Source organism: Phaethon lepturus, unplaced genomic scaffold (genome assembly GCF_000687285.1).
Source record: "Phaethon lepturus isolate BGI_N335 unplaced genomic scaffold, ASM68728v1 scaffold17976, whole genome shotgun sequence".
Classification (NCBI taxonomy): Eukaryota; Metazoa; Chordata; class Aves; order Phaethontiformes; family Phaethontidae; genus Phaethon; species Phaethon lepturus.
Window position 1 is genome coordinate 115,763 of NW_010548467.1, and position 17,453 is coordinate 133,215.

Genomic DNA, 17,453 nt, shown 5'->3' on the forward strand with positions numbered 1-17,453 from the left:
GTTGGCGGACGAGTGTGGATGAGTGCAGGGAGGTCGTTACTGCCTGAGGGTGCCAACAACCTGCAGAGGTGTTTTGCTGCGTATCCCAAAATCAGCAGTGACCACTGAAGAACCAAAGGTCTGTTCACTCCTGCTGTAAATGAAACATTGGGAATTTTTCATAACAGGACAGTGAGCTTCAGTCTGGTTCCTCACTTCTTCACCTTTTACAGGTTTTTTTAAGCATTCAGCTCTATAGGCGAATGGTTGCACCTGGGATATTTAATTTCCTTACTTATCTTCACTGGTTTACCAAGTATGTTCTAGATGGTAAATTGTGATGGTGGGAGAGAGGCAAGATGTGAAGGGAGTGATATAGGCAATTATTTTTACTTCCTCTTCTCTTGTGCCTGTGAGGCTCCAGATTCCGGATTAGTGATCTCTCTGTAGGCATGTTTGGAAGCTAATTCAGTCGTATTTGGGGGCAGAGCTGCAGCATTTTCTGATTTCTCCGTAATTGACTTGCAAGGTGATCTAGCCCTGACAATTTAGCAAAGGCCTGTTCAGCCCCAGAGCACTCATTTTGTCATGAGTGTAAGCCCTTGACGGTGCTTGCTCGTCGCCTCTAGCATCTCCCCTCCTTTGCTGAACCTCAGATCCCCTCTAAGCGCAGTGGTGGGAGGAGACCTGCCAGCCGAGCTGCTGTGCAAATGGAGCAGAAATGGTTTGCGAATCTGAAGATGGTTAACTGATCTGTGCATTCAATTAAGATGAGTTTCTCAGTTAACAGGCACCCTGGGAAGAAATGAGTTACTTTCATTTCTGGGATTATGAGCCCTTAATGAAGAAGACCTATCAGAATTCTGCCTGTGTTGTATGAGATAACCCTAAAATGCAGCACAGATTTCAACTTACTCGTCTAGAAAAAACTTGCCAGGTGAGAGGGAGAAATCGATGCTTGTATGAGTTCTCTTGCCGACAGGCTCACGGGGCTGAACGTGAAGTGGCATTGTATGCACAGCTGGATTTTACTTTATGCTTTTCTTGAGATCTCTCACTTTGCTTATGACTTGCCAATTTAAAAATAGAATTCAAAATGTAATTTAAATAATATTTGCCATATTCTTTCTGTAAGGCTTAAAATGTGAGCAGAACATCCAAAAAAGATGGATGTATCTGAGTAGAGGCAGAGGCTTGGCTATCTGATGTATATACGCAAAATATAAACTAAGCTTCAGCAAGTGAAGTTTCCAGCCAGTATGAATATAGTTTCAGAAAAATTGACAGAACAGTTCTGCTTTATACTGGTTAAGGATCTTGGAAAAAGTGCATTTAAGATGAGTTTATCCTGCGCCTAAATGACTAAGCACGTTCAGGAGAAGGAAGGAAAACGTAAACATTTCACACCAGGTTTGCACTGACACTGCTGACAAATGGGAGGGATGTTTGTGGGGATGATACTCTGGTTTTGGGACTTCCCTCTGTATTGCGACTTCCATAAAGAAGAGGTGGTATCACTGTGTCTCATGAACTGTTATAGCTAAGCTGAGCCAGCAGCCCACTGTGTCTTAGGGACCAGCCGCTTTCTCCAAAAGTGCAGATTGGGTCAGGGGCTGGAGTTTCTTACCCCCTCTTATGTTTGCAGAGATTGAGAAACTATATATAACTGTAAGCAAAAGTGATGAGGCGATATATCAGGCGGAAGAGAAAAGGCAGGAAGGACTGCTTTCGCTGTGGACATCGCTCATTTGCCATATTTTTGCCAGGTAAGAGTGCTTACGCAAGTAAGCTAGCAGGGCATGACACATTCAGAAAAACACCATGGGGCCGAGCCCGCTGCTGCCAGAGCAAATAGCCTGTGTTGAAGGAATCCCTCTACTAAACGTGGTGTTCTCACTTGCAGTCCAAGTTATTCACGAAGGGGCTGGGCTGGCTTTTTGCCAGTGGTGCAGAAATACCTGTAAATGAGGAGGACTTCTGGGGGCTGTTTGGGGTCCATCAAAAACAGAGTCCCTCTCCTGAGAAAGGCTGCTGGAAGAGAGGAGCAGACTTGGAAGCACTGACAAAGATGAGTCTCTTCCAAAGTCTGAAGGGGTGAGCTGGTTGGGAAGCCCCATTTTGAGTTTGGTTTCAAAAGACTGCTGCCAGGCAAAAAACTATGGTGGATTTGGTAGGTTTAGGTGCTGCACTGAGTACAAGACATGCGAGCAGGCGAGGACCTCATGCACGCTCCGTGTGTGTGCATGCATGCCCACCAAGTGTGGGAAGGAGGTGCTGAGAGGGGGCTGCAGCTGGAGTGAACCAGTCACCCCTCCTTGGGTGCAGATTGGCGGCTGAGCCCTGTGGGGAAATGGATGTTAATCCATTGGAGGAGGAAAATTAAGTCAGGTTCTCTGTTTACTTGGTGAGATCTTTTCTTGAGTACAGTCAGTGCAGTGAAGAATAACTTGGAAGTTTTCTTTGCCCCTTCTGGTAGGAATAAGTAAAGGTATTGTGCTTCCAGTACTGTATTGGTCAGGATCATTGCAGTCGCTTCAGAGGGAGGGAAAAATAAATCAGAATTATTATTATGAGCCTACTGTACCTTGGTCATTGGTAGATGGGTCATGCCATATTACTCCTTGCTTGTTTACTGACCTCCCCAGCAAACTCACCTTGGTTAATTAATTAGTTTCAGTTAAATTACTTTCACATATGGATTATTTTCTTTTTACCACCACCCAGTACCCCATTTCATTAAATTAAATCAAGCACGTAGTCTATCACCTTTCTGCCAAAAAAAAGAAAAAAGGAAAAGAAAAGTCATTGATATGGTGTTCTGTCATTTATGAATTACCTAGGGAAGCAACCGAGGAGATGTTTAGTTTGGTCCTGAGGTACGGCTTGTTGGTGCATATAAGGCAAAAACAATACTGCATCTTTAAACAGGCTTGAATAAGGTTTCTTTAACTATTGAGCCTAACTCTGAGGTCTCCCCTGCTGTGAGCCATAAGTTGCTTGTAGGCTTGTTCTAGAGAGTAATAAGTATTGTTTAGCAATTGTGTTGTTGAAATTCAGCTCCACTATGTCTGACAGTATTTATCTAAAATACTTTCCCTGGTGCGTGCTCAAGTTCCAGTAAACCGTGTCTTATTGTGCGACCTTTTCATTTTCCAGTGAAAAGGGATCAGCTCGTCAGATAAAAGCTACAAGCTGGAGTACAGGAAAAATGCGTGCTCAGAAAATCCGAGCATGATTGAAAACAAGATGTGTTAAATCAATGCAGTTTATCGCCTGCCTATTCCTGGCAATTGCTGTTCTAAGCTCATTCTGAGCACATACTAGATGATAAAAGTATAGTGTCACAGTGCTCACTGGGATGTGAGGGCAGGGAAACATGTTTATCAGACAGGCTGGTATGATATTTTTTTACCTTTGATAACAGTTATTGTCAAAATTTTTGCAAAAAAAACCCTGAACAATTATAGAAGCAGGTGATATAACTGCTGCTAAAATCAGAGCCTACTGAGAGCTCTCAAATTATACATTTTTATTTAAATGTAACAAACTAGCAAACAACAAACCATACTGTTTTAATTTTAAACAATTTGCTGCATCACCGAGAATATAGCCAAAATGCTCCTTTTGCTTTTAAGTGAGTAACCTTATCACAATTTCAGGTAGACAAATCAAAGCTAATGTTTGGAAATAAAGATGTTTGGAAACTATTGTTTTCTCAAGGGATTCAAGCTTAGTTATGGAGAGGGATTAAAGACCTAAATTAAACCTCACAGGAGGTCAGTGCCTTCCCAGAACATCACACCTATAATGTTCATTACAGCTATGCACAGTTCATCTCATTTTTTTGATTCAGCTCTACTTGTATTTCTCCGTGAATCTCAGTTGCAGAGATTTTGGATGTGATACCAGGTGTTTTTCCAATTTTCTCACTTGAAGATTCTTTTTGCTCTGACCATAGTGCAAACTTGCAGATCAAAAGTCTATAATTTCAAGAAACAGCCAAATTTAGGCTAAGATGCTTTCTAATAGGAATGGCTTTGGCATTCAGACAAGACACTGAGTGTTTCATTTATGCATCCCCTGGTAATAATTTTTTTTTTAGATAATCTGAAAAGAAGATGCGAAATAGCAGGGTTAAAAGCACGAGAAGAGAGGGGATTATTCAACAGAAAATATTTCTGCATACTAACATGTTACAAAAATAGTTTTCAATGCTGTCTACCCCAAAGGAGTTTGTGAAGGGTGACAAAAAGAAACAACTTCCTATATGTTACACAAAATTATCTGTGTGAAAATTTTAAAGATATCTGCACCTACATTGTAGCATCTGAGGAGTTCATGCAAAGGAAAAATGCTGAAAATATGCATAGAAAAAAATGAAAGGAAAGGTTACATCAGGTGACATTTTAGCATTTCCTACATTCTTACGGTACACCTCTGCATCTGTTTCTGAGCAGACAGTTAAAAAATAAATGCAGTGTCTTTATTTTAAAAATATTTTTAAGTAGACCTAAATATAGATTTTATAGCTAAACTTAGGCACCCATTATTTTAATCTTGACTTGTATGCATTGTTATGCAGTGTGTACAGATGTATTTATTTATTTAAATGAAGGGGTAATCCACTGAGAGCTAGCCATTTTCAGTAAATTTTTTTTCTGCATGCTCATGTGCATTACCAGAATGTGGCTGACAAATAGGAAAATATTCACATGTAAATGCTGTCCTTTCCCTTTTTATAATGACTGCCAAAGATGCATCAATTAACCTAGATGACTAGATGAAATAACCAGCATGCATTAATTTCCTTCTGTCCCTCTGTATACATATCCCCAGTGAATTCTACCAACCTGTTCTGAAATTGGTATGTTTAAATTCCGGTGCCTGGAACTGGACTCTGTTTCAGAGTCCCTTAAGACCAGATCTTCCCCATTAGACAAGAGGTCAGCACAGTCAGAGGAAGAAGAAACTGTGAAGCTCACAAATGGTTTGACTTTTTTTTTCAAGCCAGATTGCAGGTTGCTAAGAGTGAACATTCAGAGTTAATGTATTTTGAGAAACCAACACATGATTCTTACTAGGCAGATCTAGTAATTTCATTCCTTAACTTTCATAAAAAAAATTGGGCTCAAGACATGCATTCCTTGCATCTTCAGCACCCCCACTGGTTGCAGAGACTGGGCTAGGCGGGAAGAAAATAACTCCTCTTGTTCTTAGTTGCTGGAGAAAAATTGTTATCAGGAAGAAAATATCACGCTGTCTGTCATGTTTGTAATAACACCGATGAACACAGTGGAGCTGCCTCAGACGCTGGCCTATTGCATCCTTAGTTCAGTAAAGAGCAGTCACTAGGGAAACTCAAGAGCTCTAGGTGTTAGATTTACAATTTGACTCAGCTCTGCATTTTTCTTATTGCTTGGCACATGCATGTGGTGTCTGTTTGGGCATTACACGGCAATAAAATACAGGAATTACATTTTGGATATCCCTGTCTCTTTCTATTTCTAATTAAAAAAATGACATCATGTCACAGTTTTGTTTTAAAAATGGAAATTCATTGCACAGGAGTATGTTTAAGTGAGGGAGTACTGAGACCAGAAAAGCAAGGAAATTCTGAGTTAGCACTGGAAGGGCCGTTCTAGTTCAAACCTTTCTGTGCAGGCTCTCACTGTCCCACCCGCTTCCGTTTTCCATTGCTTGTGGGAATAAACACTCCAGGGAAAGTCAGTGGAAAGGAAACTTTATAAAAAGCAAGCCAAATTCATAACAACAACAACAAATAGCTCAAATGCTTGTATGTTTTCATTTAACGGTCTTTAATTAGCAAAGGAATAGTCTTTGCAGGGAGATTTGCAAAACAGACTTTTTTTAATTTGATGATGGGCGTTTGAAGTGGGTTTTTTGCCGTCTTTGTAGAGCAGGCATAAAGAGGCCACTATGCATAAGAGTTGTTGTGTAGGGTTTGCTTACAGCATGCCATGTCAAGATGTTACTTCATAATATCATCCATTGTTAATATTGCCGTACTGCAGGGCCTTAGCAAGGCTTTTTGGCATCTGGAATCTCATATTAATATGGTCTGTTCTGTCCTATCCCTATCTCCAAGAGTCAAGGTTTTATCTTGTTAGAGTCAGGGGCTTCTAGTAGACATCACACGGAGCTTGGAGACAGAAGCCACAGGCTGTTAGTGAAGGCAAATAACCTGGATCAGCTCTGTGGCAGCATCTTGCCTCGATGAGAGGCAGGCGCTCCTACTTTCCATCGCCTCATAGAATCCGTGCTCGGTAAGAGTGTGGAGTCAGAAGCCACAACGTTTCGTGTGACTACTCTCAGTTGTTGCTGCTTGCACCTCATACTGCTATTTCTCGGCAATGTGGAAATACAGACAGAAGGACAGATTAAAAAGGAAGGGAGACAATTATGGAGGTGGGCATCTGAGCTGATGGAGGAAGAGGCAAATATCCAGGACAAAAGAAGTCCTTAGCTATAAAGTGCCTTTGAAGATGCTAAGGTTGCAGGGCTCTTGTTGAAGAGTTTGCCTTCTTAGCTGCCCTTGATTTTATTCAAAATATTCATTCTCTGTTGCTTCAAATGTTCTGACCTGGTTTAATCTGGGCAGAGAGAGACATGTTAAATATGTTCCTGGTCTGGCATTCATTGCTGTGACAGTGCTGCAGCATTTATGCATTGATTTCTTCATCTCTTTTGTGGCTATGAGGTGTTGAGATGGGTAACTGTGTGTGTCTTGGCCACAGAGTCAACTCCTATTTATATTTTAGTGAAGTTTCTCTCATCAGACAGGAAAAACCTCAAAACAACTATGTTGTAGACCCCAAAGCTCCATCTCTTTGACATTATAGTTCAGGAGTTGTCACTAGGTGTCTAATTTTGTTGTAGAGCCAAATTTAATGCAAAAGGATTTGTGAAGAAACAAAGGTAGAGTCTGAGGAATCTCTTTGCTTTCCACTGTTGTAGCCACAACCTCCTGGACATAATCTGAAGCCCTTATAGCTCTGTGCTTCTCCAGGTCATTCTTACCTTCTTCAAACTCTCCCCCCACGATGCCTCTGCCTTCCAAGAAAACCAGCAACTCTCTGGTGTACCACAGGAGCAAGCACTGTGGGACGTTTAATTCCCTTGTGCAGCCTTTCCTTGGGTGTTTCACTTAAAACAATCAAGACCAGATTTCTCACCTGGGATAGGGATGGTCAGAGCTGTGGACCTGAGGCCAATTTGTTTGTAGCCTTCAGCCTTTTTTCATTTTTGTTATTTGAGCCCTTAGTGTCCCTTCCCTCTCCTTGCAGCCTTTTCCACTGGAAAAGCATGTGGGAAGTTCATAGGTCTAAGTGCTGCTTTCTCATTGGTTTTGGGTCAAACAGAATGAAAAAGAAACGAGGGCTGAAAAATAAAAGGAGTAAATGAAACCATGAATGCATGGGAAACAAATTAACTGGATATGTTTTACATTCTGAAATATTTCCATAATGCTTCTATGTAGTGTGTGTTTATTTTTCTTTGAATAATAATGTTAAAATGTGTCTAATTCAATTACTCTGCATTCATTGAATGAGTTTTCCTTGGTGAAGGGTTCTCCTACACTACCCCAAGCTATGAATTCCATATGATATTTGAACAGGTCCTTTTAATTGCTGATATTAAGTGTCGATCATTCTGCTGTAAGTTGGCAGTGTGGCCAGAGAAACAAATTCCCCTCTCAGATACATTAGACAGTCATTCAATTAACGACCAAAGCTTTATTGACACAGTAGGAATTCATTATGTGAAATATTAAAAAAAGCCCTCCACTGACTAGTTAAAAAAAAAGAGAAAGAGACTTTTAAAGATGTTGGATTATCTACACATAGTTATTAAAATTATTTGTGCAGAATTTGAAATTGTAGTTACGGTGGAAACATTTTTCTCAGAGGCATAAGCAACATTTCTGTTGAAAAATAAGTTGGACTTTGAAAAGATGAATATAATGTACGCATCCTTATTTCCATAGACATGGTGCATTTTCTTGATTAAAAGCCTTAGATTTTATGAGTTATGGCTTTAGACTTGCTGCATAAAGAGCTTCATGGCTTATTCTGTTAGAGTCTAATTTGAAAGAAAGTTCTTCCTCAAGGGTTTACGAAGTAATTCATAAAATGGTAAGAATAATAAATATTGTGCCTTAACTCATACACTAGGATAGATAGATAGATTTTGTACACCTGGGTGTAATTTTAGTTAATTCACACAAGAGACAGGCTGAAAGTTTATTGTTTGGAAGGAGAAAAATGGCTTAAATCTTGTATTTGCAAAAATGATTATATTAGCTTAAATGAAAATGCTACTCTATTAATGGCTTCAATAAGCTTTGCATTTGGAAAAGTATTTTAATAAAAAGTTGCCTGAAGTTTACTGCGACTTAAAATATGTAAGTGAGGGAAAAGTACTTACTTTGATTTATATGTCTTTTGGAGGTGTAATTATTGGCTTTTTACTCACCTATGTAAAACAATGTACTTTTGTAAATGGATTTCTGGCCACTTTACTCCTTTTTTTTCACATAAAAAGTAAGCACTGTCAATCAAAGAATTTTAAGGTTTATTTCCTCTTTAGAAATGATTGATAGCCTTTTAGATTTACAAGTTGACAAGTTAAAGGGTTCTATTGGTATAATTATGTACTAAATTCACAGTCTTTCAATTTAAATGTCCTTTTAAAACCGCAAGATTATCATACCTGTATTTTGAAAAGTGGGCCAGTCAGTTTGGGTTGGTATACAAATTGCTTCCATTAGCCTTGGGACCTATTTGAATTTAATACAGTTTTTTAAAGTTAGTAGTACTTTCAATAGTACTTTTAAAATTTAGGGTAATGCGAATGCATTTTAAGTACAGTATGTGTTAGCTTGTTTTTAATGTATGGATGTCAAGAACACAAATAGAGAGTTTGTATTCCTGATTGATTTTTTGCAATCGTGGGGGAAAAAAAAGAGTTCTTTGAATTAGAGCACTGGGAAATGCGTTATTGTGAATGGATTTCAAAGGCAGAGACCGCGCTCACACATACTGGGGACAGAGGCAAAACCTTGCATGAACTGTGGAATCATAGAATCATTTAGGTTGGAAAAGACTTTTAAGACCATCAAGCCCAGAAACTGGTATCTAACCTTGCACGTTAGCTGCCACAAAGGGTGGCCGAAGCACTGGCTCTTCTACCATGCTTGGAGATGAGAACATCACCTTTTCTTTGGAGTTTTGCCAGCTACTGACACAGGAACTAGTGTGGCCTTAACGCTGAAGGTGGGGTTAAATTTTTAAGCAGGGCTCTTTCTTTGAGATAGAACTAATTACATGTGACTTGGATTATAAATAAACTGAGGAATGGAGGGCTGGTATCATCCAATCTGTGGTTAGATGTTCAGGCAGCAAAAGACTTCTTTTTTTCTTTTTATCTAAGATAGAAAGGGTTGAAGAGTTATAGACTAAGGAGTGATATTTGACAACTACAGTTTAGGACCCAGTCCGGCAAATCGCTGTGTACAGCATCTCCTCACTGCTAAAGTACAGCTGAAGCTATTTGAGGCAAAAAGTTTTCAGTATCTCTCAGAGGATGCTTGATGCCTTGTGAGATTGGACCATAAAATTAACTTTTTTTTTTTGGTCATTTAGTTCAGAAAATACTCACAGGAAATACTCTGTGGATTTCAAATGTGTTGAATGTGTGGGAAGATATGAGAAAATGACTGCTATCTCTGGGGGGATTTCAGAACTGGCCTTCATTTATAATATAGCAGAATTTAGTAACTACTTTCCCAAAGGAAGTAAAGTGAAAATGGCCATAAACTAGACTGAATTAGAGAAGAAACACATTTGACAGAACCACGCTAAAATCTTCTAACACATTTGCAAAAGAAATGTAAATTAAAACTGTAGGGGTTTTTTAATCTTCTCGGAGAACAGCTACTTTTTATAATAAACATAAATAACAGTAAATTAACTTATTGTCGAATTTGAAGGTCTAACCTAAACGGTTCCACGATAAGAAGCCGTGTAAGGATACTCAAAGGTAATGAAACCGGGGATTTACAAACACAGGTACTGTGATATTTTCTGCAAAACTGTACAACAGAGTGGACAGCATGTGGCCAGGGTGTGAAATGAAACACGTGGAAAAAAGGCCCAACCATCCAAAAACCAAAAACGGCACAAGCAGGGGAGAAGCCTGATTCTCCCTTCCATAAAATGACCTGGATATAAATAAAAGATGAAATTCAGATATTCCTGATAAAGGGAAATGCATGAAAAAAACAGGGGAGACTAGAAGGATGCCATGATCTTTGGGGACATAAAAAAATTCTGACAATAGCCCAGAAAGTAAAATCCTGAAAGATTTCTAGTCTGGTGTTACCATAATACTGTAACAGTAATTTCAGGATATGCTCAGAAGATTCCTTTCTGATATTAGAGAAATGTTGAGATTCTGCTTGGCTGTGACCAGCCAGTCCCCGTCAGCTACACACTGCTCTTTCGCTGCTGTTGGGTAGCTGTGGATTCCCCTGCACCACCTTCCTTCTGCCTCAATTTGTAGTAGCATCACTGGGCCTGCTTATGGACTTGGGATGTACTGAAGGTCCGGGAGGATATAAAAATCCGACCCTTTGGTTGCCAGTAGGACCATCTGCTGTAGAAATGTGGTTTGAAAATAATAATTGAAATGGAACAATTTCAATTGTTTCAATCAAGTTTCTTTAAAAACTAGACTGTTTTGCGGGACTGTTTATGGAACACAAAGTAATTAAAAACAAGCTAGGGCTTAGGTATTACTTTCATGATAAGAATGTGGTCTGGCTAAACAACTTTAACATCAGGAGTATGAAAAAATATTCCCTTCACTTAAAAGGTGGAAGTATAGACAAATTGTGCCACATTGATCAGACTGATGGAGTTGTGTAACTTGCTGTGGGACAAGCATCATTGAGCCATATGAGAGTGCTTACAAAAGGGAGATATAATTTGATGCTAAATCTCTTTACATGGATTAAATGGCACCATTCTGTCCATATAATAAAGTTCATAATAAAATCATCATAAAGTAAGGTGCAAGATATATTCGTAATTTAGTAGTCAGATCTTGTGCAAGAAATATTTTTTTTGTTAATAATCTAAGACTAAATAAGAAAAACTTTAAAGTGACTCCCCCCCATTAGATATCCCTCCCACCAAAAAAAAGTGAAAAAGTAAAAAAATCCATATTAGAGGTTTTTTTTCATTCAACTCAAAAAAATTGCAAACAAATTGCTGTGGAAAATTTCATCATCTCTATTGGCACGGGAGAGTCAAGATGCGCTGTTGTTTAGAGGTGCTTGAGAATGCTTGACTGTTGTTCCAGTTCGCCAAAACACTTAGGAAATTTTAAGCACATGTTCAAGTCTCACTAACATCTGAGTTTCAAAGTGATCATATGACTGGAAATATAGCTACAAGGTCATTCAATGCGGTCCCCTGTAATTATAAGCAATCATATAAAAAACATAACATGCTCAAATTTGCTTTGCTGAAAGCAAATGGGTTTAAGTATGTGCTTACAGATAAGCATGTGCTTAAATGCTTGGCGCAATCAGAGCTGCGATTAATGCAGGCAGACTGGAATTTTCATGAAGATTAAAGTGTTCCACCATTTTACTCCTCCATGTTACCGGACAAGGACTGAGGAAAGATGAACTAAAAACACAGATGATTGGGGTTTTTTCGTTTAATTCATTAAGTCTTTTGGATCAGTTTAGTGCAAATTGGAGCCTGAGCTGGGCTGCTGAAGTCAATGGTGATGAGTAAAAAATAAAGCCTCTGCCAAGACAAATGCCTGTAGTTCACAACAAAATTATATGTGATTATTGCACATGGAGCATATTAAATGTATAATAGAATCTGGAACAAGAGAGACTCCTTAATAGTTATTTCTTTTGTCTTCCAATCATAAAGGACCTTTCTCGTAATATGAAAGCAGGGAAAAAACCCAACTTGAAACATGGGGTGTGAAGTATTTATCAAATTAGTTTCATCACGGCTTTCAGAGATAATAATCGCTTCCTATTTGGAAGATGTATGCAACACCCCCCAAATCTTCTAGAAACCTTGTTTTAGGAACTCGAGTGGGAAGGTCTGCATTGCTGTTTGAAGCAGAGCCTCAGTACCAACCTCAAACAGCGTTTGCACCAAGACTTCATAGTCTGATTTCAGTAAAAGGGGATTATGCTGTGATCCTTCCTTGGTCTTAAGGTGCATTGCCAGTTCTTACAGCGCAACGGAGCCTGCTTGCTATGCCTTTGTCACATCACGATGTTTGTTGTTGTTTCAGCTCTGAACGAACCCACCATTGACTATGGTTTCCAAAGGTTACAGAAGGTTATCCCCCGGCACCCTGGTGACCCCGAACGCTTGCCAAAGGTCAGCCAAAGTTTATTGTTTTATTAAATATGGCAAAGCTGGTTACTGCATGTTTTTTTCTGAAAGCGCAAGACACTGTAAATGTAATGGTCGCTGTTTGGTACCCAACCCAGACAAGCTCTAACAGCCATGAGCAATGAAGCCCAATCAGCAATTTTCATTGTAGGCTAATGAGACTCCTGTGACTTTCTGAGTCACAGCTAACTCAAACAGCTCCTGCCTTGCTTAAAAGCAAATCTTACTCTGTGTTCTGAAATACTTAATAAAAGGCACATTTTTGTTTGGTATTTTCGAACCTGAGCAGCTTATCATAGAAGAATGACGCTTCTTGGTTTTGGTATCGCAGTAGTACTTGCCATTATAATTTTGATAACTTCACCATTGATAAAATCAAGTTATTTGCATCTTCAGGGAACGTGTGTCCACTGCTGTTGCACCATGTATTGGTTTAAGATAATAATTACTGTATACTGCTTTTTCAGGATTGCTAAAATAATAAGAGCAATGCATAGTGAAGTGATTTGGTGTTCATTCCCATCAAGATTAGGGAGAGTTCTTTTGTTAATTTCTGTCAAGTAAAAGCTGAGGAGGAAACAGAATAGTTCATATGGGCTTCTAGTACTTCTGTCTTGTACTGTGAAAATGCTGTCCGGGTCTGCACTCACATCTGTTCTTGCTACTTTGCCATACAGTACTTTCTCTGGCAAGAATTTGAGGTGAGTTTTGTGATATACTGGAGAAAGAGGTGGGGTATTTGAAAAAGTGTTGCTCTTTGCCACGGGAACACTGACCAATAGCGTGCATGGGCTGGAGTAACTCGTATGTGACCAGCTGCCACCGTGTGTTGTATCTGCTCTAGCATCATGGCTGTTAGTGAGTTGGACAGGCAAGTAAGCTAGGTGGGTTTATTTGAAGAACATCGCCTTTTACTTACGGAACGGGAGATGTGAATTCCCAGATCTGAGACATAGAACAAGTCGGGCTTTGATGCTTCAGACCAGATCCCTCAAATGATATATGTCCAGTATAGCCTTTGTAACTGGGTAAATCTTGTGACCTTTCTTCTGTAGCTCCCTGAGCTGTAAGTAGGCTTTCATCAGGGATTGTTGTGGGCTTTGATTAGTTAAATTTCTAAAGTATTTCAAGAGCACCACAACTTACTTTGTTTTATTTCTTGATAGAAATTAAATTCAGTATGTGATTTTTTTTTTTTTACAGACTTACAAAGTCTTTTATCTTTGCTTAGGAGGCTGTAGACTGTGGTTTCGGGGTCGATTTTGTGTTGTCCTTCCCTCTTACCACTAGAGAAACATGCTGTCCCGGAGAGTTACATTTTACATTGGCTCTGTTCACCCTCTACAAGCTGTCCTTTTCTCTGACTTCTGGACAGATTTGCAGCAGGACACAGCTTTCATAGGTTGTCAAATTTCTCTCCAGAGGTGCAACCCTTTCCAAGAGAGCATCCTTCTGCAGGGGCTCTTTCATCTGTATCGTGCCTCTGCTGCCAAATATGTACATGGAGAAAAATTGTTTCTAAGAAAATAAGAGACCAGGTTTCATTACACACCAGGCTTTTGCAAGGCCAAAAGAAACGCTGCAAAATTTCCCTGAACCCAGTATTCCAGCTGACTTGTAGATGGCTGTGGCTTTCCTGTAAATGAGGAAATTCAATTAAGATAGGACTGAGCAATTCCAAACGGGGCTATGCAGCTGCAGCTTGTAGTGCATCACCAACTTCCACGAGTATTGGGCTCCCTTTCTGACACCCATGGCACTGAGGCAGTCCCCAGTAATGCTTTTTTGTGCTGGTATGGGTATGCAGCCATCAGGCTGAGCATCCCTCCTTTTTCCCATTTAGACTGAGAGTGATACCACACTGTTAACCACACGTTCCTGTTATCTAGCGTCACGAGAAAAAAGCTCCATCTAGCTCCATATCATGACTTCAACGTTTAGCAGGTACTTACGGATAGGATATGAGAATGAGGGTTAGTACCGCGTCATCCGTCCCCTCATATACCCTCCTGGCGTAATGTGTTTGTTCTGAGTATATTTTCAAGCTAGTTTTTCAAATCTTTAAATCAAGGGCAATTGTATCTATGTATACAGAGGTATGATGTGATGGCCTAAAAAATAAAAGTTACTGCTTAGGGACTGAACAAACTCAGTGAAGAACCTAGTATCACTAGGCAAGGTTAGATGGAAACAGAGTGAAGAGGACCGTTTTTTTTGTCTTTGGGTAATTCCTTCTGTGCAAGCTTGAAGGTTGGACCTCAAGTTCAAGACTCATTAATATGCCACACACAGAGGCTGAATGCAGCAGGGGTTGGCACACGTCAACTTCTGTATTTGAGGCACTGATGGTTCAATTCCCAGCATTGCTTGCTGGCTCCGGGATCGCAATCAAGGATGCAGTGAGTCTCTGTGCTGGGTGAGCACTGCACAGCGCTCTTCCCCATGTCATTAAACCAGGAAGGGCTTTGGCAGTATTCCACTATAGACAATTCTCAGTGGCTACTTAGAAGAGAGTTAGAAGCCATATGGCTTCCACAGTGGAACCACGGGCAGAGAGGGCAAATGTGTGAGAGAGACAGAGAGCGAGACAGCAGAGAGGAGAACAGTGCTCAAAGCCTTCGATATCCTTTCCTCCATTTTCCCCATTCTCCTGACAGTGCGTCATCACTTTCTGTTCATTAAAAAGCTTGTACTTATGCATTAAATAAATAAAACAAAACACATTTCTATAATTACTGCTAGAGTTTGTGGCCATTGAAACATTACTGATGAATTAGAGATCTTTCAAGAAACAGAAATAGTTATAATGTTTGTGTTCATAAGGGCATGCAGTCCTTCCCATGGACCAACACGAGCATTCTGCTGTGTGGCTTATCCCTGCAGTCAAGGAGAATTACTGAGGCCATCAAGTGAGTGTTAGCACATGCTCTGCCCTCCGGAGCTGAGGACTTAACAGCCATATCTGTGTCAACAGGCATTTCTAAAACCGCTGAGGCTATTTGGGAAGTTTGATCTCCAGAATTTAGAATGAGTATTTTCAGAAGTGCTCAGTGTTCATGCTTGGGATGAATTTTCTTAAACATTCCAGGTATCTGCTGGCAGTATACAAAGAAAAAAGCCAGATTTCAAAGGGTTTTTTGTGTCTCCTAGTGCTTCAGTAGCCAAATTGCAGTGGAAAATGCCCTCCCATAGCGAGGAGAACGGGAATACCTGGGAACTAGGGTCTTTGGACTGCTAGATTGACAGTTGATGTAGAGATGTGTTTAAAATAGAAATCCAATATGTAGTTTCTATAGAAAAAGGAGTGTGAGCTGGTGTTGGCAACTGGGCTATGGAGCCAGCTATGGGTCAGAGTCCTGTTCCCTTCTTGTAGGGTCAGGGAAAGCAGCCAGCGTAGGGTTGTCACTAGCAGATGTGCATGTCTGTACACACACACACAAACACATGCACCAAGAGGAGAGACAGGCAGTACAGAGGTGGTGGGATTAGCACCCAAAGCGTGGAGTGAGGTCAGGTACCAGGAGTGTACTGGGCAGTGTAGTCTTTCCTTTCTAATACGGACAGGAGGCAGATCAGAGGAAAGAGAGATCTCTGAGGAGAAGTAAAAAGAAATATCATGATGCTAATGTTAAGAAATCATATGTTGTCCTGTAGGAGCAGTTTGTAGAAAGCCTGCCTCTGGAGCTGGGGAATAAGCCTGCATGTGTATATGCAATTTCCCTGTCTCATGTGTTTGCATATGTGCACACAAATACACACGTGTTGTTGGTTCTTGCATGCATAACTGCAGTGGAAATCACTAAAGAGTCCAGATCACAACAACATGTTGAGTATATTGAGGTTCATTTATGTAACCACCCTGCAATCCTTAAAATAAATCTCTGGCAGATACGTTACAATTCTGCAATTTTGTTAAAACTCCACAGCTATAGCTGTAAAACAGTTTCAACTGTGAGCTAGATTTGAAACACATCCATCCTAAATGATTTAATAACAATGATTCCTCTTTATATGCAATTTCCTAGAATTTATTTGCCATTTTCACCACTCTTACAACTCATCACTTGTATTTAAATTACGTGCAAGATTGTTCACTCTGTGTTTGAGAAACAAGTCAGCACATCGGCCCCCTTCATGATCTGACATCCTCTCCCTCCCAGTCTGTTGCTTAAGCGCTCTCTCTAGGAGACCCCTTATCCCTCCTGAAAGGGACCTTTACTTCTGGTTTCTCTTCATGTAGATGAAAGTGGAGCCTCTCTCTGTAGCACGCAGGGGCCTCCCTGCTGAGCAGAGAGCACACATAACCAGGCTCCCCCTTCCCTCCAGCTCCTTTTCTCTGGTCTCTCATTAGACCCCCCAAGAGAGATCCCACCTCCTTGTTTAGGACACTAATGGAAGACAGGTGGTTATTAGGAACCAATGGCTGGCAAAAGCAGTTGTCTTTTGCCATTTGAAATCCCACAGATCTGCCCTTTATCCGTTGCGACATGGATGTTGTTTATATTGCAAATAAAAGTTGCCTCTAAATTTGGGTGGGTTGGCCCAGGCTCGCTAGCAGAGATTAAAACAGCAATAAAGACAAGGCAGATCAGGTTTGCTGACTCAGACAGACCCAATGGAAATTCCAGAATGGATCTCCATCTGCTAACTCAAGATACTGTATTTTAACCTAAGTTAGTAATTTTGAGCTAAGAAAACACATATTTTGGTGGTGGTTTTGTTTTTGTTTTTTTTCCCACCCCATGTGAACAGGAAAGTTGTTGGAAAACTTACCAGGTATAGGCTGGAAAGGGGAGCATGTGAAGATGAGCTGTTGAAGTTCATCTGTATAGCCAAGAGGGCATGAGATGTGCTTGGCAGTTTCTATGCTGTACTGTAACATTTATAGGAGTGTGAGACCAGAGTTAAGCTTGGTATTGAACCCTTAACAGTTGGTGTTTTTTCATTTCCTAACAATTTGGGCATTGTTTGGTTTTTTGGGTTTGATTTTCAATTTATCCTATTGAAAATATTCAGGGAAAG

At 40.2% G+C, this 17,453-nt stretch overlaps 1 protein-coding gene across 1 annotated transcript in view; it reads left to right on the plus strand.

Moving 5' to 3' along the window:
- The window catches only part of LOC104623035 (transcription factor COE1), a gene marked incomplete at its 5' end in the record, with an annotated part of 102,636 nt that overhangs the window by 59,255 nt on the left and 25,928 nt on the right, over nucleotides 1-17,453 (plus strand). The window contains one exon of the mRNA XM_010289981.1: nucleotides 12,328-12,416. Coding sequence (XP_010288283.1) covers nucleotides 12,328-12,416 — 89 coding nt within the window. The remainder of the gene's footprint in view (nucleotides 1-12,327; nucleotides 12,417-17,453) is intronic.